General features: G+C 43.0%; 1 protein-coding gene across 6 annotated transcripts in view; it reads left to right on the forward strand.

Moving 5' to 3' along the window:
* The window catches only part of Pbx1 (PBX homeobox 1), a 311495-nt gene that overhangs the window by 262749 nt on the left and 25793 nt on the right, over positions 1-22953 (forward strand). For 4 of the 6 annotated variants that reach the window (XM_036202142.1, XM_036202139.1, XM_036202141.1 and 1 more), the window contains one exon: positions 14363-17536. The exons of the other annotated variants lie outside the window; for them this stretch is intronic. Coding sequence is in view for 3 of the 4 variants with exons in the window: in XM_036202139.1 (XP_036058032.1) it covers positions 14363-14455 (93 nt within the window). In the remaining variant the exon portion in view is untranslated. Of the gene's footprint in view, positions 1-14362; positions 17537-22953 lie in introns of those variants that run through there. 6 annotated transcript variants of the gene reach the window in all.

Raw genomic sequence — 22953 nt, forward strand, 5'->3', positions numbered from 1 at the left:
GGATGGCATCCTGGAGGTGGGATAGAGTCCTTTGCTCATCCATACTTGTCCTCTCCCTGGACTATGGATTTCTGAAAAGGATCACGCTTCTTGTATCCAAAACAAAGCGCCTCAGCTGAAGCCTGATACTTAGCATTCAAAGAATGCTTATTTTTAAATGAGCCTAGATGAAGTTTAAGATGAAGTGTGGATTTTGCTGGTGGCGGTATTGTGGGTCTTTTGGGAGATGTGGTCACCTGGAATAGATTGTCAAGACTTGATTTTTTTAAGGGGAGGGGGGCGAGTTCAAAACATACTTTCTCTGCCTATCCCTGGCTATCCTGGATCTCGCTCTATAGACCAGCCTGGCCTGGAACTCACAAAGATCCACCTGACTCGGCCTCCTGAGTGCTGGGATTAAAGGCATTTGGGTTTTTTTCTTTCTTTTCTTGGTTTTGCATGCTTAAAAGCAGCACAGACATTCTTTTGAGTAGTCTAAAATGTCTCCCAGCCAGAGCTACCTGAGAAAGGCTCCCCGCCCCCCCCCCCTTTGACCTTTTTATTTATTTTAGTTTTTGCTGTGTTTGACCTCCCACTCATCCCTATAATGTCAGATATCCCTGACAGGGAGAGAGATAACTGTAGCTGCTCTCTCTCCCTTCTCCATCCTCCCTGTGGGGAGCTGGCGTCACTGTGGCTTTGAACTTGCTCCAGGATCCATGCCTTCTCTCATTCACTCGTTCGTTCAGGAGATCCGTTCCTGTCATATTTTACTACTCGGTTTTGGTGTTGGGCACAAGGCAGAGAAGGTAATAGAGAGGCCTAATGCCTATTCTCTAAGCGGGTTTGCCATCTCGTCTCACTGGGTTTCTGTGTCTGGTGCTAGTTTTCATGGGAAGAGAGAAAAACCCATCTAAGTTTTCATAGGTGTGTGTTTACTTTAGAGAGACTTTGGAAATGGCTTGATAACGCTCTCCTCGGAGACCAGAACCCTACTTCACTCAACCATCTTTCCTTATACCTGGGTTTGGTCGCAAACTGGACTGGTTTATTCTCATCCCCAAGCTTTAAAAGTGGCCACACACTAGAGCCTACTGCAGATGTAGATTTTTTTGCTTTATATGTTTTGTTTAAATCTTGCATGCACTTTTTTCTTCATCCTCCTCCCCTACTCCCCCAATTACAAATGAATAGTTAGTGTAGAAAATTAGAGAAAACAAAAAATAACATGGAATAAAATTACCACTTACCTTGTGCATTTTGGTTTTCCAGCACTTTGTGTGTATGTTTTTATGTGGGTGTACAAAAGTTACCTGTCATTTTGTAGCCTACTTATTTCCCCCAAAATATGTTATGAATATTTTCCATATTATTAAACATTCCTCTCAAATACAACTTTAAATAGTTGCTTGGAACATGTTATAGGGCAGGTCCATAATTTTTTTTTACTATTATTAATAGCACAATGGTAAACCTCCTGGTTTAGAAAATACAATGCATATTTTCTGTTACTTCTTTGGGTAAATTTCTAGAAAAAGAATTGCTATATCAAAGGATATTAATATGTCTAATGCCTTTGTGATGTATTGTAAATGTGTCTTCTGGAAATTTCTATTACGTTATAGTTCCTACTAGCAATTTATAACTGCAGTTTCCCCACACCCTCAACAATAATACCTGAACAGTTTTTCAGTCTTTGTGAGCTCTTTTAAATTGTATCTTTTTGATTAGTAGTGAAGTTGGATTTTTTCTTTCATATGTACTGGCTTCTTATGTGTTCTTGAGATGTTCATCCTTTCCTCTCTGACTTCAAAGGACTTTCATGTTATAAGGGTATTAACCTCCAAGCTAACACTCAGAGGACAAAGTTATGTTTCCGAGTGAAGGAGACAGGTTCAGAATGAGACCCTGTGTCTTTTACTCTCTCTGTGGGAACTTGAGGGGGAAGCTGGTTGAACACTTGCCTCCCTGAAGTCTGAGTGAACTTGACCTCTTCTGTATTTCTCATTTATTTAAAAATCAATTCAGCACTATAAAATAGAACATAAAAATTATCCAAGTGGACCTAGAGATGGGTTGGTAATTCCAACATTTCTTTGAAGATTTACCTTATAAATCTTAAGTCAAATAAGTAAGTCTCTCCTTGTGTAGTTCATAGCCAGGTTGAAAAAAATAAGAGCTGTATATATTTAAAGACCTTTTATTATGACCTTTGCCTGACTTAGGTCAAGGAAATACTCCTTTAAGACACATGGTGCTTTTTTCTTATGTTAGTTTCTGGGTCAGTCTCCGTATGTGTTCTTTGACCATCTGTAAGTAGCACCTTTTTCTAGATTCCTGAACATTTTTACCATCACTCATTCTGCCTTTTCTTTCCATAGTACCACATCTAGAAAGGCCAAGGCAGATTCTTCATCCCTCAGGACAGCTGGACCATTTCCGCTGCAAAGATTTCTGTAATTAACCAAGGGGAAAGTGGTGGTGGCGGGTGGGGGAAGCTAAATTTAAAAAGCTCAATCCTCTTACTCTTAGATGAGAATCTCAGAACGAAAGTAGATACCTGCTAGATAGATCCATAGACTATCTCCAGAGTCAAGCTCCTGACTTCGAAATTGTTGATTCCATAGACTATTTCAAGCCTTTGCTCTCATTGCAGCAGTCAACTGAATTTTCCAAACAACACCATCTCTAAGTGCACTGGGCACAATAGTGCCTAGTGTCCCCCACCCGGTCTGCCTGCTTCTTGGCGCTCAGCTTTCTGCCGGAGCCCACCCCCACCCCTCTGCTAGCTGTAATGACCCTGCAAACACTAAATGGCATTTGAGTGCATTAAGCAGCAGAGTCTCCAGTGACATCGCAATTACGGCTCTGAAATAGATTTGGTGCGTCACGGAAGATAAGGGTTTTGAAAGTTTCTGTTGTGATTATAGCCTGTAACTCCCACAAATAATAGGCTTCCAAATAAGAGGCTGCCAGCGAAGCCTTTGTGGCTTTGTCTCAGTGATGGCACGTAAATTGCTATTAATGTCCTAAGTGTACTTGAATATGCCAGTCTTTGGGATGTGGAGTTGGCTCGGTGTCTCTCTTCACACGGCATGTCATTGTTGGTCTGATAATCTGGGCTAATTGCTGTCTCTTGGATGGTCGGGAGAGTAAGAGGTTTGGCTTCCTGTGTGACAGTAAATAGCCTCAAGATTTACAGGACGAGGGCACGTTCACAGACCAGGCTGTGCATGTTCCCCGCTTAGCCTCCATGCCACGGCGATGCATAGACCATATCTGTGTGTATGCTGCCCTGAGTAAACAATACTCCTGGCAGCAAAGCTCAGGCAAAAGCAAAGGTTATGAAATCTAAATGAAGAATTCCATTCGATGTGGAGTCAGTCAATTGGATAATTTATCCCAAGAGTTAAAACAAACAAACAACAAAAAACCTTTTGCTTGAATTATCTAAATTTGGCTTATCAGTAAACATTGTCTTACATACCTACTGTTTTCCATTATAGGAAGGTGTGTGTGTGTATGTGTGTGTGAGTGTGTGTTCTCTGGGTGTCATAAGTAATTTCTAAACCTGTTTTAATGGTACTTGAACAGCAGGAAATGTGGAAAGTGTGTGTGTGTGTGTTTTAGCACTGTATATTGGTTTCTCTCTCCCTCTCCTTCTCCCTCTCTCTCTCTCTCTCTCTCTCTCTCTCCTCTCTCTCTCTCTCTCTCTCTCTCTCTCTCTCTCTCTCTCTCTCTCTCTCTGTGTGTGTGTGTGTGTGTGTGTGTGTGTGTGTGTGTGTGTGTGTTTTAGTTTGTGAAGCTCTGAGGACAGAGGATGTTTATTCAGATATAAATACAATTCTCTGCACCAAGACATCTCTATTTAGCTGAATCAAGCTGAGCTTATTTTTCTTTGCCAAAGATCAGGATAATCTTTGAAAAGTTAAATAAGCACTGATGCTTAAGTTTTAACCCCCTGCTTACTGTATAGTTAGTCTCAGGACCCTTTATGTCTGTGAGACATAGAAACATCATTGCATGGTGGTTTTACTTGTACTTTTAATAGGAGTGAGAAAGCAATCCATCCTAGAACTGTAACTGTGCACTGTCACATTCTGTGTGAGCCACAGAGTAGTACAATTGGCTTCAACCTCTGTCTCCTGGGCCTTATGTAGCAGTATTAATTCTGGGTCTTCGTGAGAGATGAGTTTAGAAAAAACATAGTCACTGGGGGCTAAAGAGCACCAAAGCAGATCATGACCTGGGAGTTGATCTCAATCATGTTGCATGAGGGTGTTGGTGAGATACTGCATTATAATGCAGTTGCACTTGATACTGACCCTGCACCCTCCAGACGACATAAAGAGTTTGACGTTGTTACTTGCCATGAGAGAGTGTGTTCACATAGGTTGGACTTACTATCTTACTACACATTGCCAATATGAGAGAAGCCATATTAACCGGCAAGGGATGCTACACTTAGGGGTGGCTCCGTCGAGTTCTAACCATAGAGCCATGGAGTGTATGTCCAAGGTGAGCTGTAGGTGGGCAGTGGAAGAACTTAGAATGCCCTGACTTTTCCAAGGCTAGTCTTATGGTTTGTATGTTCTAGCATCTACTCAGTAACTCAGATTTCCAGAAGGTAGTCCACAAGCATGTGTTACCCACCTTGACCCTGGAGTGTCACAATCTATATATGGCCACCGTACATTGGCACCCAGCCCCAGCTCCCAGCATCTGAAGCATCCAAAATATTAACCAATAATGGGGACTAAGTTTGGTCAACTTAGTTTCTAAGTTTTAGTGTCCTCTTCTGAGGAATAAGGATGAGTTCACATTGATTTATGGGCCTATGTATTTGTAGTCCTGAATAATCAAATTGCCCATCCTGCCTAGCTTTGCAGCCATGATGGGCTCCAGCAACCAGGGCCCCATCTCACCAGGCTTAGGATACTAGAGAAACTACAAAGCGTCAGTTCTTCATCCATCCACCATAGGCACTTCACTGAGAAGCCACTGCATTAGACATGCTCCTTGTCTTCAAATGGCTTCCTTCTTGTCCCATTACCTACCATCTCACTGGGGAGAAATGTCAAAGTAAGTTCTCTCCTCAGCCCTGTCTTGCCGTCCCCCCCCTCCCCCGCGCCCATGTCCTGTGGCCACCTTCACTTTCCTCTGAGCCTTTAGACAGAATTCTCTTTCTGTCTGGGGACCTCTTTGTTCCACTCTTATACTTCTCTGTTTTCTGTTCACCTTCAGACTGATTTTCCAGAAGTTTCCATGAGATCCTTATATACTATTCTATCCTGGCACTTAGGACAAAATAGACTCAATATATATTCTTTTGATGATTAACAAATGTCCATTTTCCACAAAACTGTAAAAATCTTTGATACTAGGAACTAGATTTTTCTCCTTAATTTCTGTATCTACCACCGTATATCTAGTAAATGGCACAAGGTAGAACCAAAATCTAAGTGATTAGAGTAGAAAGAGATGCTGTTCCCATGGAGATCTGAAAAGGTAAGTAAAAGCAGGACATGACTCAATGTCAGACTAGAAGGTCAGAAAGTCAGTGGAGTAAAATTTAGAGAAATAGATGATGGTGTGTCTTGAAGAAGCCTACAAGGAGGTAACTCTCCAGCCTGGCCTTGAAAGATGACATGGATTCCCAGGGACCAGGAGATCTAGGCAGACAAAACCAACAGAAGCTCCCACTGGACTTCTCTTTAGGGTAGTAAATAAGACATCTCACTTTGGCAACAGAGAATCTGCTATTTCTTTGCAGTTTCTTAACCTGTAAAAGTCATTATAGCAAGAGTATGATTTTCCAGGAATGTTGATTCCACTGCCTGGCTTTCTGAAGGTTATAGACCTACATGTACACTAAGCTTGTGGGGCTCCTGAGTTTATGGTAGTGTGGCAGTGGTGTGAAATCTCCGGTCTTATCTAGTGGCACCTAGAAATCAGAAAGGAAGCCCCCAGCTGCCGAAGGATTGTGGAAGCAGGAATCCTAGTATCCAGGCAGATGACTGATTTCAGGGAAGTGTGAGGGTGGATAGCCCAGGATGAGCTCAGGTCTCCAAGGGAGACTCGATTCTAAGATCAAGTTGGCATCTTAATCTTTAAGGAACTTTGGACACTAAGCAGAACTGACTTGGTGAGGAAGAGGAGTTCCTGTACACATACACAAGGTCAGGCTAAGCTAGAGAACAGAACTGATACTGAGTCACTTACGGCTCCAGGAAACTCCCAAAAGAGGCTGCCTAATTTAGCAAATAAAAATATTACCAAACAACAATAACAAAACTGGATTTTTTTTCCCCTTAAACCCACATTTGGCACTTGTCCGGGTATTCTCTGTTAGATATGCCATCTTCATTCCTGTATTCTAAGATAGAAGCGGGATGTGGGTTTCGTCCCTAGAAAGAGAAAAGACAGTGTATGGCAGGCTAAGTTTAGGGGCTGCGTATGTCTGCACACTGCAGAGCTTTCACCATATTCAAAGTGGCCACCTAGAAACTGTCTGAATTCTAGGCAGGACGTGTTCCTTAGTCTTTCTGCACACTGCTTCTTCTTGAGATGGTGTGTGACGCCATGGGATAATATCGTTCTCAACTGTTCTCCCTAAAAACAAAGTACCATCATGTAAATGTTAATCACAGAGAACTGTTTGGAATAAGCTGTCTCCCTGGTGGCAATTTAATAAATAAGGGAAAGGTTACAGCCTGCATGCAAAATTTACCCAGACACTAGACCCACTTCTGCTTGGTATTTTGATTTTTTTTTAAATGTACATCACTATTTTTATATAGTCAGACTGAATTGTGGAGCTTGGAGACCTGATACTCCAAGTTTTCCCATCGCATACCATGGATGCTATGGTATCCCAACATGTTTGTTTATATCTTTTTATGTTCCCTTCGAGAGGTGTCTATCACAGTTTGTGATGTGCCAGACACTGTGGTAGGCTCTTTGAAGGCAGAGACCTATTACAGGGACTTGATCCTGAACGTTGGTAAATGAGGAAGTCTTGTGAAGGAACACACACAGTAAGGTGGTGTAGGTGGGGCGAGCAGGTGTTTACAGGGCCCTTAGGAGCCTGGTGGAGAAATGGACATTGCCAAGGAATGGAGTTGCAAGGACAATTCAACTCAGTCTTGCGTGGAGTGCCTACAGAAGTGGGTACCTCTGGGTGCTTGAGAGCACTGTATTCAAGGAAAACGAAGCGGGGCTGCTCTGTTACGGGAATTCCTAAGGAGCCTGAGATGGTTGAAGTAGTAAATGAGAGTGTTGGCTTGGGAATAAACACAATCAAAGATGCTATAGACTGGATGAGAACATTGAACTTCATCTTGAAGCCCATGGAGTCTGTACAGGTTTACCCTGGGCGGTGATATGATCAAAATTACATTTTTGAGAGATCCCTTTGGGGCAACTAGAGATAAGATTGGAGGAGTGCCAGGCTGGGCCCAGATCTGTTTCCCATTGTAAATTTTCCTGGGAAATTTTAAACTAGAGGATGACCCCTAGGGGACTTTCCAATCACATTTTTACATTCCAAAGCCTCTCTTGGTAAGCACTCACAAGATTATCTTGGGAAAACTATAGTTCTTCTAGCATGATAGAAAAATAATAAATAAGGTCGTGTGTAGTGGCACACACCTATAATCCCAACACTTGGTAACCAGACATAGGAGAATCACAAGTTTGAAGCCAGCCTGGACTACAAAATGGGACTCTGTCCACATTTGAAAGGAGAAGAAAAGAAGAGGAGGAGGGGAGGAGAAGGAAGCAGAAGAGGCAAAGAAGGAAGGGAGAGAAAGAAGGAGGAAGGGAGTTGAAGATTATAGATCTTGGTGTAGCTTCTATGTGAACTGGTGTGTCTGGGATGTATAGGAGCTGTGTGTGTGTGCACACATGTGAGTGTGTACCCCACACGCGCCCAGGGGAGGAGAAAAGGATGCTTCCATCTTCTTCTTTTTCATCCTCATTGGCCCTGGGTGATTGAGGGCCTGGAGCACGTACACCTCTTCGTCCATGCTGAAGGCATCTCTGGTAATGGCATCTGGCCCGTATGCAGATCTAGCTTACCTTGGTGCTGACATCAGCCCGTTTGTAGCACCTCAGCGTATTTCTGGGTTGCAAATGAGAGTTTCTTAGTGCCAGGCTCGCTTGGGCTGTCACATCAGGTGATGAATTCTCTGCATCAACGGCATGCTGCTAAGGTAAGTGCAGAGGAAGAACGGGAAGGAGAGGTGATGGGACAGACACTGCTTAGCCCAGCACCCTTTGCTTTCAATTAAAGATGCTGCAGAATCCTCCAAAGCCAGGGAGAGGCAACTGACGGCCCGCCCCCATACTGGTTTGAGAAAAGCAGCAGAGAAGAAAGAAACAGGGGCTTTGATTGCAGTTGCCCCAAAGCTTGGGTGCTCATTCCTCTCTTCCTCTCTTCAGATAGCCATATTTGGCCTCTAAGTATGCGTCTCGAAAAATCTGTTATGTGCCAGGTTCATCAGAGAGGGCCATAGAGTAGATTCATTCTTGTTTCAAGCATTTTGGTCCCATAGTATCTTTCATTTGTATCTTAGAGATCTGAAATTTTTTTTCTCACTTTGGGAACCTGCTGCATTTAGTCCTAGTTTTACACTCTCATCTTTCTCCTCTATAAGGGTCTAGGTTGAACCTTTCCTGGGACCTTTAGGCATCCTCTGGTGACGTTAAAAGTGAGATTGGGTCTTGCTTCTCTACCACAGGGAAATGATTCTTTCAAGAAGTATGTTTCCAGAAATGAGAAGGACCAAGTCCTCAAGGGTAGCCTCTGAGTTTAATACTGTGAAGTGTCCAATATGGAGGACAGTGTGCTTCATACAGTGAAGGGGAAAGTCGGGGTGCAGAGAAAAGAGAGAGCCTTAGTTCCTGCCTCCCTCACGAAGCTGCTAAGGAGAGCATCCTTTCCTCTCACTACGCCCTGTTAATAAACACACAAAGGCAGAGCTTTCTGCTTAATATTCACCCACAGTCAGGGAAGAGGGAAAGAATTGCTCCCGAGGGTTAACGTGGCAGTAAGCGAGGTCAGCTGTTTCCCAAGATGGTACAGCCTCTGAAGGTCTTACGTTAAAGCTGGAATACCTCGGAAGCAGCGTGAGTGATTTACGGGAAAGCCGGTGTGGCCGGCTTTGCCTGCCGTGACTGAGCTAGCTGTTTTCAGCAACCACAGCAACGGGCAGCCCTCTACTGTACGAAGCACTTTTAGAGGAGGGAATTCTCCCAGCCTTCCCAGCACCACGGCACCACGGCACCGAGGCCTGTCTGGCTTGACTCTTCCATGCTACTGTTTCCAAAATTTAGCTAGAAGTGGGGGATCATATTTGGTATAGCCTTGGAATACACAGTTTGATTCAGGCCACAAGGTTTTCCTGGAATATGGGCTTGGGACTAATGTGGGAGAGTCTAACTTGCTCTGAAATGGTGATTGCCAAATCCAGGGGGCTCATGTATATGTGTCTGTCCACTCTCAGCTTCTGGATGGAAGAGAAGTTGTTTTGTTTTGTTTTGTTTTGTTTTTTATAAAGCTAGAAGGTTTATTGTATGTGTTTATTTGGGGTACAAATTTTATATATTCTCCTTCACTGGTCCAACAAGCATACTTAAAATGTTTGCTTTGATATTTAGTTGAACTAATCCTTATTCACCATGTTTGAATGCCCCTGACATCTTATACTGGCCTGAGAAAGTAGAATTTTTAAGAAAAGCATCTCATTTCTTTGAGATGCTCCAGGCCAGAGACAATTCATTTCTGAGCAGTGTAGAATGTCAGCCCTTTCTTTAAAAACACTGCACGGCTAATGTTCTCTCCTGAATGCTTCATCAGGGGCCCCACTTATGACTATTTTAATGAGTTATGGCATGGTTAAGTGAGATGCTGATGGTCATCTCAAACCCTGCTATGGCACACATCATGATACAGGTGCTAATTGCTTTCCTAGGATCTCCTACTCTGTCTGACGTATACCAGGGCAATCTTAAGGTGGCTTTTCTTTTTTTCCTAGCACTGTACTCTGTCTTGTGGTATTGTACTTAAATATCTCTTCTTACTTGCACCTAAAATCCCATACTGCTCAGCCAACACACACACAAACGCCTGCCTACTCCCCTTCAGCCCATGCATACCACAACAGAGTTCCTTGCCTGCCTATCCGCCTGCCTGTCAGTCTATCTATCTATCTATCTATCTATCTATCTATCAAAATGTCAAGTAAACATACTCATAAGAAATTATTAGGATAGACAGATATCAAAGTGCTGACAGTAATTATCTCTGAGTAGTAGATTATGGGTATTAAATATTGTGCTTTTTAAGCTTGTCTATTTTCTAGATATTATCGATAAGCATACCCTATTTTTTCAAGTTAAAAAAGATTAATAGCATTAAAAGATTTTCTTGTAGAAAGAGAAATAAATATAGTCACTGTTCTCAGCCAGCCTCAAATGACACCAGAAGATGTATGCCCTTAGTTGGTGGAAACGTGGAGGTACCATTTCCCCATGACAGCCTGTGCTAGGAATCTGAATTCATTCTGTTTCTGATATGGATTTTAGTGCCAAGTCTTTGCCCCTGGAACATGGGAAGACCTCACATTGTGACAGGATTCTCGTGCCTTCACTGTTCTCAGTGGAGTGGCCCAACACACACACACACACACACACACACACACACACACACACATGAGAGAAGTCCTCCAGCAGCGGGGGACCATCCAATGGATTAGAAAGCGGGAGGTTTGAGCCGGGTGGCTGTGGCGCATATCTTTAATCCCAGCACTTGGGAGGCAGAGCCAGGTGGATCTCTGAGTTCGAGGCCAGCCTGGTCTGTAGAGGGATCCAGGACAGGCTTCAAAACTACACACAGAAACCCTGTCTTAAAAAAAAAAAAAAAGAAAGAAAAGAAAGAGGGAGGGAAGGAAGGAAGGAAGGAAGGAAGGAAGGAAGGAAGGAAGGAAGGAAGGAAGGAAGGAAGGAAGGAAAGTTGGAGGATTGAGCTCAGAGCAATTCTGCATGGGCCTGAGGTTGGGCAAGCATGTTCATCTTGGCAATGCCTGGAATAAGCTGCTTGCTATCCAGACCTTTTCCTTGTTGAGGGTTTGAGAAACCCTACTCTGTGCTAAAATGACTGGTGGAAGCTGTTTTGAATGAAAAAAAAAAATCTGGCTTTCCTGGGAACGTTGGCACATCATTGAGTGAGCCAATGGCAAAGAAAGCCTAGTTGAGGAAAAAGGACAGAGAAGGAGCTGGCTTCAAAAGTTAAGAAGCCTGCACTCCATCTCATTCATGAGCCAGGAAGATTTTCTCTTTCATCTTAGCCACTTTATGAATGAGATGAAACCAGACACCTGTTCATATAGAAGTACAGGCATTCGATCCTCTACTTACTATGGATTTCCTAACATTAGAGTGGCGCTCTGTCCCAAATGTGGATAGTAATGTCTGCCGGTCTACTCCAGAGCTTTCAAAGAATAAAACAAGAGGACAGATGATAGAAACTATTTTTTACCAAAGATCCCTAAGACGTGGTCTGTTTGACCTTACTATTTCCACAGTTGAGGTAAATTACTTCCAAGAATACAGTGATTGGGACAGGAGACCCATTTTAGTCCAATGACCTCAGTGATCTCAAACCTATCAGGCATGTGCCTTGAATTAACTGTCATAGGAAAATCATCCTTGGACTTCCTTATTTCTGTTCCATTTTGTGAAAAGCTGTGCGCTCCACAAACCCTTCAGAACAGTTCCTTAGGCGGCCAGGTGCCTTGTACAAAGGGTGCTCAGGCTTACCGTTTCCATCTTGCTACCACTTGGGGGCACCCCACAGTGGTGGCATGGTGCTTTACTTCAGTCACCTTCTCAAGGTCACCTCCAAGTTAGCAAGTTTGTCTCTTCTGCAGAGCATATTAATTCCTTTTGTTCCAACAAGACACAATTTTGCCCTCATGGAAGTACTCACCACCTTCTTCTTCTTCTTCTTCTTCTTCTTCTTCTTCTTCTTCTTCTTCTTCTTCTTCTTCTTCTTCTTCTTCTTCTTCTGTCTTTTTTTAATTGAAAAAAATTATGCAATATATTCTGATCATGTTTTTCCCTCTCTCAGATCCTCCCCACTTCCCGACCCAACCAATAATAGACCCTTTCTTTATCTCTCTTTGAAAAACAGACTCTCTCTCTCTCTCTCTCTCTCTCTCTCTCTCTCTCTCACACACACACACACACACACACACACACACACACACACACACACACAAGTAGAACCCACACACACACACAAAAAAAAAACCAAAAAATTCCAAACCAAGAAATATAAGACAAAAAAAATACCATTTAATTAGTTTTGTGTTGGCCTACTACTTTTGGACTTGGAGTCTATCCTTAAGTGGAGTTAATGTATCTGGTAAGAATATGTATGTGTATATATATATATATATATATATATATATATATATATGAAGACTCCATTGCAGAAGATTAATCTTTCCTTTGCAAGTAGATATCAATTGCAGATAGCTTCTTGATTAGGGGCAGGGAGCCATGTGTACTTCATCCACTCAGTGCTGGGACCCTTTCTGGCTTGAACCCCTATAAGCCATGTAGATATTGCCACAACCTGTTATTTCATGTGTACATCAATCCTGCTGTATCTGGAGGACACTGCTTCCCTGGTGTTACCCCCCACATCTGGCTTTTACAATCTTTCCACCTCATCTTTCACATAGGTTGGGAGCCTTCAGCGGGGAGGGCGTTGATGAAGACATCCCATTTAAGACTAAGTGTTCCCAAATCTCTCACTCTCTGCACACTGTCCAAGTTTTGGATCTATGTGTTAGTTTCTATCTACTGCAAAAAGAAGCTTCTCTGATGATGAATCAGCAAGGCAATGATCTATGGGTGTAGAAGAATGTCATAAGTAGTCATTCTATTGCTGTGTTTTTTTAGTAAAACAATAGTATTTGGTTTCCCCCTGGGTCCATGACCTGTCCAGTCTCAGGTTCTTGGCTACCCTAGCAGGGTCAGACATGTGTACCACCTCATGGAGTAGGTCTTAAATCCAGTCAGAATGATTGGTTACTCTCACATCTGTCTCACTATTGTACCAGGGTATCTTGCAGGCAGGTCACTAATGTAGGTCACAAGGTCTGGACCTGCACTGGTAATTGCCTTTCTCCTCTGGTAACGCGCAGAGTACCTTCTAGTACTGCCTACACTAGTCAGTGGGAGTGAAGCCTCTAGTTAGTCACCAGCTCAGTTTCTCTTTGTCCAATGAGACAGATAAGCATTGTCATCTACAGGGCCTTTTCTTCAGTTTGTGGAGGGCAACCAGTATCCTTGGCAACAGCCTGAGATGTTTGGGGGGTTCCATGGGGCCCTTTTGTCCAATGACTTAAGTAGATGTAATCTATTCCTGACACTGGACATTTCCCTTGGTGGTGTAAGATGTCTAATTGGGGTGTTGTCTCCCTCATTATTTGGTGACTCCATTTTTTTTCTCCATATATATATATGAAGCTTCTGTAGTTTCAGGTTTCCATATGGTCCCTCAAATGGCCCTTAATGTTATTTGCCCCTCCCCATATCCACCCCCCTTTCCCCTCTCTTCTGTCCCTCTCCCAATTTAATCCTCCTGCTCCGGTCTCCCCCCTCGCTCTTCATAACGATATAGTCTGCCAAGTCCATTAGTTCCCAATGCTCCAACAAGATACAGTATTGCCCTTGTGGAAGCCCTCACTTTCTTAACAACAGGCTCCACTGCTGATTAGTCTCTGTCTTAAATTATAAGCCATTCGTGGTCTTGTCTTAGCCCCTTTCTTGAGGACATGAACTATACTCACTCATCACTATATGCCAAAGAGATTCTAGACTTTGGCATAGAACAGGACCTGGCATCCTGTAAACACTCAGGACATGAAGAGCTAGGAAGAACTTCAGAAAGCATCTAGGCCAGCCTTCTTATTCCTCAGAGAGGAAACCCAAACCAGCCATGTTTAGGAGCTTTACTCTCATCAGTGGCTAGTTGTTGCCAAGATTAAAACCAAAACAGAACTCTCAGGTCTCAGGACTAGAAGACAGCTGTCAGTGCATAGATGGCTGGGACTGAAATACAGGATTTGAGAGAAATGCAAACACATCCCACAAGTGGGAGGTATCAGCATTGGATCCAAAGGCTCACTGGGAGGATGAACTTTTCTGAAGGGGGGAGGAAATATTGTCATCCACAACCCTATGTGCCCAATTTATGGGTGTCCCCATGTGCCAGGTGCAGTCCCTTCCACAAGCTGCCTCATTGTCATTGTGTGCTCAAAATGGCCACCTGATCACAGAGGACTGACTTCTCTCCCTTTTTCCCTTCTAGGCTAATGGAGGTTGGCAGGATGCTACTACCCCTTCATCAGTGACCTCCCCTACAGAAGGCCCTGGCAGTGTTCACTCTGACACCTCCAACTGATCTCCCAGCAATCGCATCCCGGCTGACCCTGTACCGCAGTTGGGGCAGGGGCAGGAGGGAGGGTTTCTCTCCCAACGCTGAAGCGGTCAGACTGGAGGTCGAAGCAATCAGCAAACACAATAAGAGTCTCCTTCTCTTCTCTTCTTTGGGATGCTATTTCAGCCAATCTGGACACTTCTTTATACTCTCTTCCCTTTTTTTTCTGGGTAGAAGCCACCCTCCCCTGCCTCCAGCTCTAAGACTGGTTTCTGTCATCTTCCCTGGCCCCGTTCTCTGCTCTAGACTCCCCGGGTTCCTCCCCTCTATTGAATATCACTGAAGGATATTTTCAACCATTAGAGGAACTTAAAAAGGAAAAACCAATTACAAAGAAAACAATAAATGTATTTGTATGTTTTCATGCTGGTGGTTTGAGGAGCCAAGTTTACCTCACTCGGAGCCCTCATCCCTACGTTGACAGGCAATCTTTCTGTCTCTTGTTACTCTCACTACCTCTTAGCAGGAATACACCACACTGCCCTACTCATTCCAGGCCACCCTGTCTCCATTTGCCCCTTCTTTCTGGGAACAATCCCGATTTCTTCCTCTTCTTTCTGGCCCCAGGTATCTGTTGGGGACTGCCATAGCTGGGCTTCTAAAGGTGCCACACGTCCCGATGTCGCTCTATCAGGTTGAGTCCCAGGCAGGAAGACAGGCAGGAGGGGCGGGGCACAGGGAACAGCAAGGGCAGGATTCCTACCAGCTTTCTCATCCTCTTAGAAACAGCTCTTGGCCACAGAGGCACAGTCTTTGGAGACCATCCAACACTTGGGCAGCCATGTTCAGCACCTCATGCATGCAGGGTCTGAGAGAGGTATCCTGATGGTGCATCAGTAAAGAGTGAAGGCGTCTCATCCTGAGAGGCGTCACTGTCCCCTCATAGACATGTGCACACATAACATAACACACAGGTGAACATACTTACAAACTGACATCTTTGCTTGGCAGGATGCTACCACCCTTCCCAGTGACCTCCCCTACAGAAGGCCCTGGTAGTGTTGACTCTGACACCTCCAACTGACATCCCAGCAATCGCATCCTGTGCAAATGTATACATTAGCAATCATATTACTCTAGCTGGTGAGCCTGAAAGAGAAGCAATATGTGCCTGGAGCTTCTAGGACCCGCCACCATGCAGTTACCACAGTAGAATGCACAGGGCTTTATTGGCATGCAAGTCAGCTTTCAAGTGTAAACGGTTTTCATTCCCACCACCTCAGGAGCTCTCAGGGAGCCATACGCAGGACTTACAGTGTCTTCGATGGATTTGGCTGCTTTGTCTGTGTTCTTATTATATTATCTTTTCAAAACATTGTAGTACAGTGTGGTCTTGATCCTGGCTTCTTCCTCTGGAGGAGAGAGTAGTATAGTATGTGGTTCAGGTGGACTTTTTGCTAATTAATTTGAAGACCTAAGAATCATAGAGTAAGAGTGTTGTTGTTGTTGTTGTTGTTGTTGTTGTTGAAATAATCACAGTGATCTATATACCATGGGATTGAAAGAAAATAATGTTTTCTAGAAATGTAGTCTTGCTTTTGACTTGAGTTTAAATTCCCCAGTCAACTCTGCCAGCCTTAAAGATGGTAGCTTTGCCAGTAGGTTAAGTGGCATGTGATGTCTTTGGGACCTCATGCTTATCATCTGTAAAATGGGAATTGTTATGCTTCACTCACCAAGGGGCTTGTAAAGGCCCAAGAAACTGGTTTTGTTTATATTTAATCTCTAGGTCTGATGGTCAAGGAAAGCAATGCCCCTGTGATGAACTGTTTCATGCTAGGTCAGAACAATACATGGTTTTCTCATTCTAAATTCTGTTTGTGTTCTTGATGTCATCACCATAATGACAAAGCATTGTTTTAGAGGCTTTCTGCTCTGATTTGGTTTCAGTCTGTTAGTCTTCTTAGGATAGAGAAGAGATTTGAAACTAGAGGGGTAGAACTTGGTCTTGTTAGCTTCTACTTGAATCCAGTATGTGGCCTTGCAATCCTTGTCCCTATTACAGCTACTCTGCTTCAGGGACTTCCAGGAAGGCATACGAGAGCTTGAGGGCTAGGAAGCCAGTTTACAAAAGTCACACATATTTCACTCGGTACTGCAGTGATGAGTAGGAAACATCCTTCATGCGTGTTTAGAGGGACAGGCCACACATACTGGGAAACCTGAGGATGACTATTTGAAGATAATGCAGAAAGTAATTATTTGGCAAATGAAAATGACAAAGGTCACTGGAAAGAGTGTCAGCTAACCTGTGCCATGCTCAGAACAGGGTGCCTAGAAGGTGACATCATCGTTAGTCCGTACAGTGATGAGAACCAGTGATCTTGGTTCTCAGTCATACAAACATGGCTAGATCACATCATTTAACATGGAGCAAACTGTAAGAGTTACTACTGGAGGGTTCTCGTGGAAACAGGAATGACTCCAGATCTGGACTGAACACATGAAGGGAGTGAATGGGACATGTGAAAACAGTGGCAGCTTCACACAGACAGCTTCTCTCCAGGCAGTAGTATCCCCACCAGGCACTTCACTTAGCCCGGAGCCTGTTCTTCTTACCCACTGTCACCGACAACAGGGCAGCCCTTCCCCAGATCTCTGTTGTCAAGCAAGGCTAGAGGAAGCTGGCAGCCTCAGGATAGGAGTGGAAAAAGTCATACCTCTAGAAACTCAGCTCTACCCCTAAAAACCGTGCCCCAGGATTCCTTCATGTTCTAAGTACAAATGGGAGTGCTCCACTTTCCACAACAGCAATTTCCTCCTGAGAAATGGCAGTAGACCTTGGTTTTGTCACCGTGATCCATTTTATTGCCTCTTTCTCCTCTTCCCACTGGAATAGAGTGGACTCCTGGGTAACAGCTCAGCCTTCTGGCACCTTCCTTCCACTTCTTTCCCCGTGGTAGTGGTACTGTGTTATTATTATTATTAATTTTTTGGTTACCTTTTCTCACACCTATCTTCACCTCTTTCCTTCTCTTTATTTTTCTGCCCAGAAAAACCTGACTTCGATACCAAAAAAAGATAAAACTACAGAAACTCAAATTTAAAAAAAAAAAAACAAAAAACAAAAAAAAAAAAACTTAGGAAAAAAAAGCAAAAAAAAAAAAAAAAAAACTCAACAATTCTTTCAGCTTTATTAACATTTTCCATCGTTTCTTGCGACTTGTGTCTTGTTCTTTGTAGTATTGATGATGAACATTTGATAATGAATGTTCTTGTATATTCAGATAAAGAAAAAAAAAAACCAAAAAGGCGGTCTGAATTTAATAGTGTTTATAATAAAAATTTTAAAAATTACCCTCATAGCACGCAAAACAGGAAGGGGAAGTTTCCCTTCTTTCTGTGACAATACACATCATTCCTGCATTCGTTTTTAACACCAAACTACCTATGTTCCTCATTCCCCCCATTTTTCTTTTTATTTTCTTGCATTTGTGAATTAGTTCAAGAATGCTAGAAAAGTGTCAAGTTGTGTACATCCATTTCTTCTTTCACGATGTTTAAAAGTGACCGTAATTCATTTTGTAAACTAAAAAAATAAAAAGGAAAAAAAAAAAAGAAAAAAAATAAGGTTGGAATAGTGATCATAATAGGAACAACCTAACAATTCCGTTTGTTAATTTTGAGACCCAGAAATAAATTCTTTTCCTTTCTTTATTCCTGCTCTTAAAAATACAAAAAAAAAAAAAAAAGTTTTGTTTTGTGTTATTTTGGTTTTGTTTATTTGAGGGGTGGGTGCTTTTTTTCCACTGTCAGGGTCTTGCTGGTTTTCTTCCTTAAATATGTATACAAGGTGATGTGAAAAGGGGTCCCTGGTCAAGGAGGACGCTTCCTTGTTCTACTTTGCTTCAGTCGATGTCAAAAGCAATGATAAATAAAGCCCATGCTTTCTTGCATGCCCAGGATGTGTGGCACCCCTGTAGTCCTCAAGATAATGAGGCAAGGACTTGCTTCTTTAAAAACTCATGGAGTCTGTTCGGGGTTTCTTATACTGGAAGGAAAGACTTTTGCCTTTGGTTATTCTGAATGGCTTTCTTTCTCCCTGGTTAACGTCAACCGTCCAGGAGAATGTTTCCAACAAGACAGAATTTTTCTCTTGACAGAACTCCACAGGAGGTACTGCCATGGTGGGATGCAAAGTCCCCAGTTCTGGGTAGAGAGTTGGTGAGGTGATAAGCCAGAGCCCCGGCTACAGGCTGACTGCTTAGAAGCTGGTTTCTGATTCATTGACAGTGAACTTGTGACTAACTTCCGATTAGGTTGACTGTTTAAATTGCAAAGCAGGCTTCATCAGAAATTTAGTGCTAGTTATAGGGGAAAAAGAAAGCCACATTGTTGGACAGATGTCCAGTTTTGGACATCACTCATTCAAACATTCAGGTGATCAGAGAGGAGACAGAATTCCAGCCAGATACATGAAGAAGGAAAACAACAACAACAAAACTCCAGAGTTGTGGAACTATGCTGTGGGAAGCATTTCCACCTGGACACAGCTATGCTCTTGTTTCTGTCGTGAGAAACGAAAGGCAACCTTTTCACATCACCTTTCTGGTTTCCAGCCTAGCTCAAAGCTTTCTGGAAACTTCTATTTTTTTTTTTTTGTAAACTTTTTTTTTCCCTTTTGTTAAAATAAATAAAACATTGAATGTTTCCCCCTCTTTCTCTCTATTACTGCTTCCCTTTGGGGGTTTCATTTTGAAGTGTTTTCCTTTGGTTGTTGGTTTTCTCACCTGCCTCCCCCCCACACACACACCCACCTTTCCCCCTTATTATTGAGAGTATAAACCTGCAAAGCTCTGCTCTTCTTGGGTTTTGAAAGCTTAAGCTTTTCTGCTTCTGTGAGAGCACAGGCTTCTGTCCCCTTTGATTCCAGCTGACCTTTTGTGTTCTCTAATGATACTAACACGATGTAGGTTTTACAGTCTCCTAATTTGTACTGGTAATGCAGATTCCAAATAAATAGTTTCTTTTGTTGCAAAATATATATACATACACTTGTATTTTGTGTAGATTTCTTCTTCTCTGCTGGCAGCTTCGCTTCCCTATATGGGCCTCGGTTACTGTGACATGTGCTTGAAATACTTGCCCTAATCAGCGATTTACAGTCTAGGCCACCAGCTTCACAAAGGGGAGCAGGGGAGGAGGGAGGAAGACATAAGATAATCAACTCTATAGGAGGACAGAGTAACCCATCTGTTTTCTAAGTCATAACTGTGTCCAATGGGTTATCTTTGCCTTCGCTGGAAGGGTCTGGTCATAAGGGAAATGGGAATTCCCAAGAGATGTTTCAAGGTTATAAATAATACTTCTGAACCCTTCAAAGTATTCTAGATGTCACTCCAGCAAATCCGCTCATTTGCAATTGGTTATGTCTACCGTCCCACTGAAGTGTTTAGCCAGATAGTTTCTATGTGCTGGTATCCTAGCCTAGGTTACTATCTGCCAGTCAGTATTTGCAGTGTTTTAGCACTGTGTAAATCCACGTCCCCACCCTCAACATCATGTTTCTGTTTTGGACTGTAATTGCCTAGTTCTTGGTGGAAAGTTTGTCCCTCCAAAAGCACGGCTCTAAACAAACATTATTTTCCCGTTTTTATGCTTTACATCTCCATGGAGGACAGTTGAAAGTTGAAGTAGCAATCATATGCCCACCCCCATCCTAATCACAGTTCTGATCAACAAAGACTAGACCAACAGAGAAGCAGTTGGAATTAAATTTTTACTTTTTTCCAATTTAACAAGCTAGATGTCAGTGACCTTGGAAGAATGGAGTTAGCCATGAGTGATTTTGGAAACCTTACCAGAAGCCAAATCAAGCCTCAGTTACTCCTTTCAAAATTAAGCATAGAAACACATTGTCATGTGAAAGGCACACTCAGATTAAATTCTTTTCCAATTATTTGGAGATGTATGGGCCTAATCCACCCACGTAACACATTCATTAGAATTCACTGGAGCCATACAAAACTACTGGAAAGAATAAACCAAAAGTGTCTAATACCTCAAATACAAATCAAATCTATTTCCTGCTATGTAGTAATTTAAAGATACGTTCCAGTCAGAGTACCTCCTCCCAATATGGTGACCTAGGGATCCAGCTCCTCATCATCCACATGTATGTCATTTTCCTCACATAGCCAGCCGGTAGAAGGGGCGTGAAAAAGGCGTACCCATGACTTGAAAACCTTGACTGAGGCTTGCATTTATGTTTCTAAATGTGAAGTCTAAGGATAATAGTAGAAGCCTGGGAAACTATTCCCTAGCTAGGCAGCCGCTCCCTGGCAGTAACTCCTTATGATAACATTTTGAAAAGCTGGCTGAGTGACCAAGAGTGAAAACAAAAGACAAGCCCACATGTCATTGAGTGGACACACTCCAAATGAAAATATTGCTAGCTGCCGTTCTAGGCAAGGCTATGTTACACCTCAGTGGGAAAGGTTGAAAAGGGGGCAAACCCAGATGAAGAGATGTCCAACCCAACATTGCCCTCTCAATGGGGAAGAAACAAAAGTACCTTTTCGATGGAAATGTGAGAATGGAAAAGAGAAAGACAAGATAAGCAAACCCGTTCTCCAACATCTTCCAATTTGTTTCTAAACTTAGACCTTACCATTCGAACCTGTGGTCACTAGAAGGTGGAAGCTGTTGAGCATGACAGCAGCTTTGTGCCCACCTTCAGGAAGTCACACCTTTGTGTTCAGATTGATACCTCAAAGAGTCATGGCTGGTGGCCAGCAGTCGTCTAAGAGAATGTAGACCGTGCTCTAATCCATCCATGCTGTAACAAAACATCTTCCACTCATTTATAAACAATGCATGTTGCTCATTGTTCTGAAAGGGCAAGGGGCTGGCCACTTGGAAGTCTTATGTGGGTTGCTTATGGACACCTCTGTCTTGGATCCCCCAGGCATCTTGTATAAAAGCAACAGTATCATTTTAGATGCCCTTCCCTCCTGATGAACCACACCCCAAAGATCTTGCCTCATATGGAAGCCTAGAGTCCAGCATAGAGTACAAGGTGGACACCATGCAGACCATAGCAGATCAGATCTGCTCACTCATAATCCATGCATTCCTACACAGCCTTGTACATTTCCAACCAATTTCTGCTTTGGAAAAAGAAACGCAGTAAAAATCTCATATTGTAGCTGTTTGGTGGCCAGAATATAACCTGTCTTTCTCATTCATGTCATTTTGTGAGAAAGTGGCACAAGAACTCAGTTCTATGGAGTTGCCCACTGGATGCACTCAAGAAATGTGTGCCTAAGCTTGCCCTCTGAGGGACCAGCGGGAAGAAGAATGAAGCTATGTGCCAAGAGCTTCTCTGGTATTCCTGCATAGAAAAGAAGGTGTGGATGTCCAGATGAAAATGCAGCAGGGGGCGCTGTGCACAGCAGGTTGTAGTCTGCAGCTTCCCACCTCAGGTAGACTTCCTGATCTCCAGCAGTGATGGGAGGTGAAGGAAGAGAGGTCAGAGAGGATCTGGACAGCAGTACTACCCAGGGCCACGTGCTTTGGTGAACCACTGTCCTTGTCTTCCTGGGATGGGGACAAGGCCTAATTCAGATGGCTTTGGGGTAGACCAGGCAGATCAATCATTAATGTTTGGGTTTCACTGTGCCCTAAGCCAAAGTCACTCCCCCAGCCCTCACTACCCAGCCAAATTTCTAATGTAGCTCAGCTGTTAGTAACATGCATTCCTTCATAACATAAAAGGCCCCAAGTGCTAGTATGCATTCAAATATGAATCTTTCATTAATAAGTACCCAGAGAGAAATTAAAGTTCAAAATAAAATCTTCCTTCTCTTATAAATTAAAATGCAAAAGGATGTTAATCTACAGCTCCTCCTCTCTGATTTCCAACTGTGTTCATTATGCACAAGTGTGCTCATACTCCACTGCTACAAGTGGGGTCTAGGGCCTTCCTTTTAATGAGGCAGTAGAGGCCTCACCTACTGGATTGAGACAGCTGTCCTGGGTCCCTCCAAAGCTCAGTTAATCTAACATTGAATCTCTCTAGTATTCCACCTTTTTTCCCCCTAGAAATCAACTTGCAAAGCATATGAACTGTAGCCTTTGACCAGCTTTATCCACAAAACTGAGAAAACACCAGTAGAATCCTAGCTCCAATAGCAAAATAAAGTAGCTAGGACCTAGAGTAGAGTGCCATGTGACTCTTGGTAATGAATGACCTTAGCAGAGCTTTGATAATTTGATGAAAAAGCAAGGGAACTAGAGAGTACACAGAAAAGATAAGAGGAAAAATATTGAGTCTTGCAGTACCGGTTGTTTGGTATCAAGTGTCATGTTGAGAAAAAGCCACCAGCAAGAGGTTAATCTTTCACTCTCTTCCTCTGTCCTTAGGGAAACACGCCAACCTATGTATTCTGCCTCCCGTCTCTGAGAGTGACCTTTGAAATATCCATGCCTTTGTGAAAAATTCAGAAATGGAAAAGTGGGTC

Source organism: Onychomys torridus, chromosome 11, assembly GCF_903995425.1.
Source record: "Onychomys torridus chromosome 11, mOncTor1.1, whole genome shotgun sequence".
NCBI classification, from domain to species: Eukaryota; Metazoa; Chordata; class Mammalia; order Rodentia; family Cricetidae; genus Onychomys; species Onychomys torridus.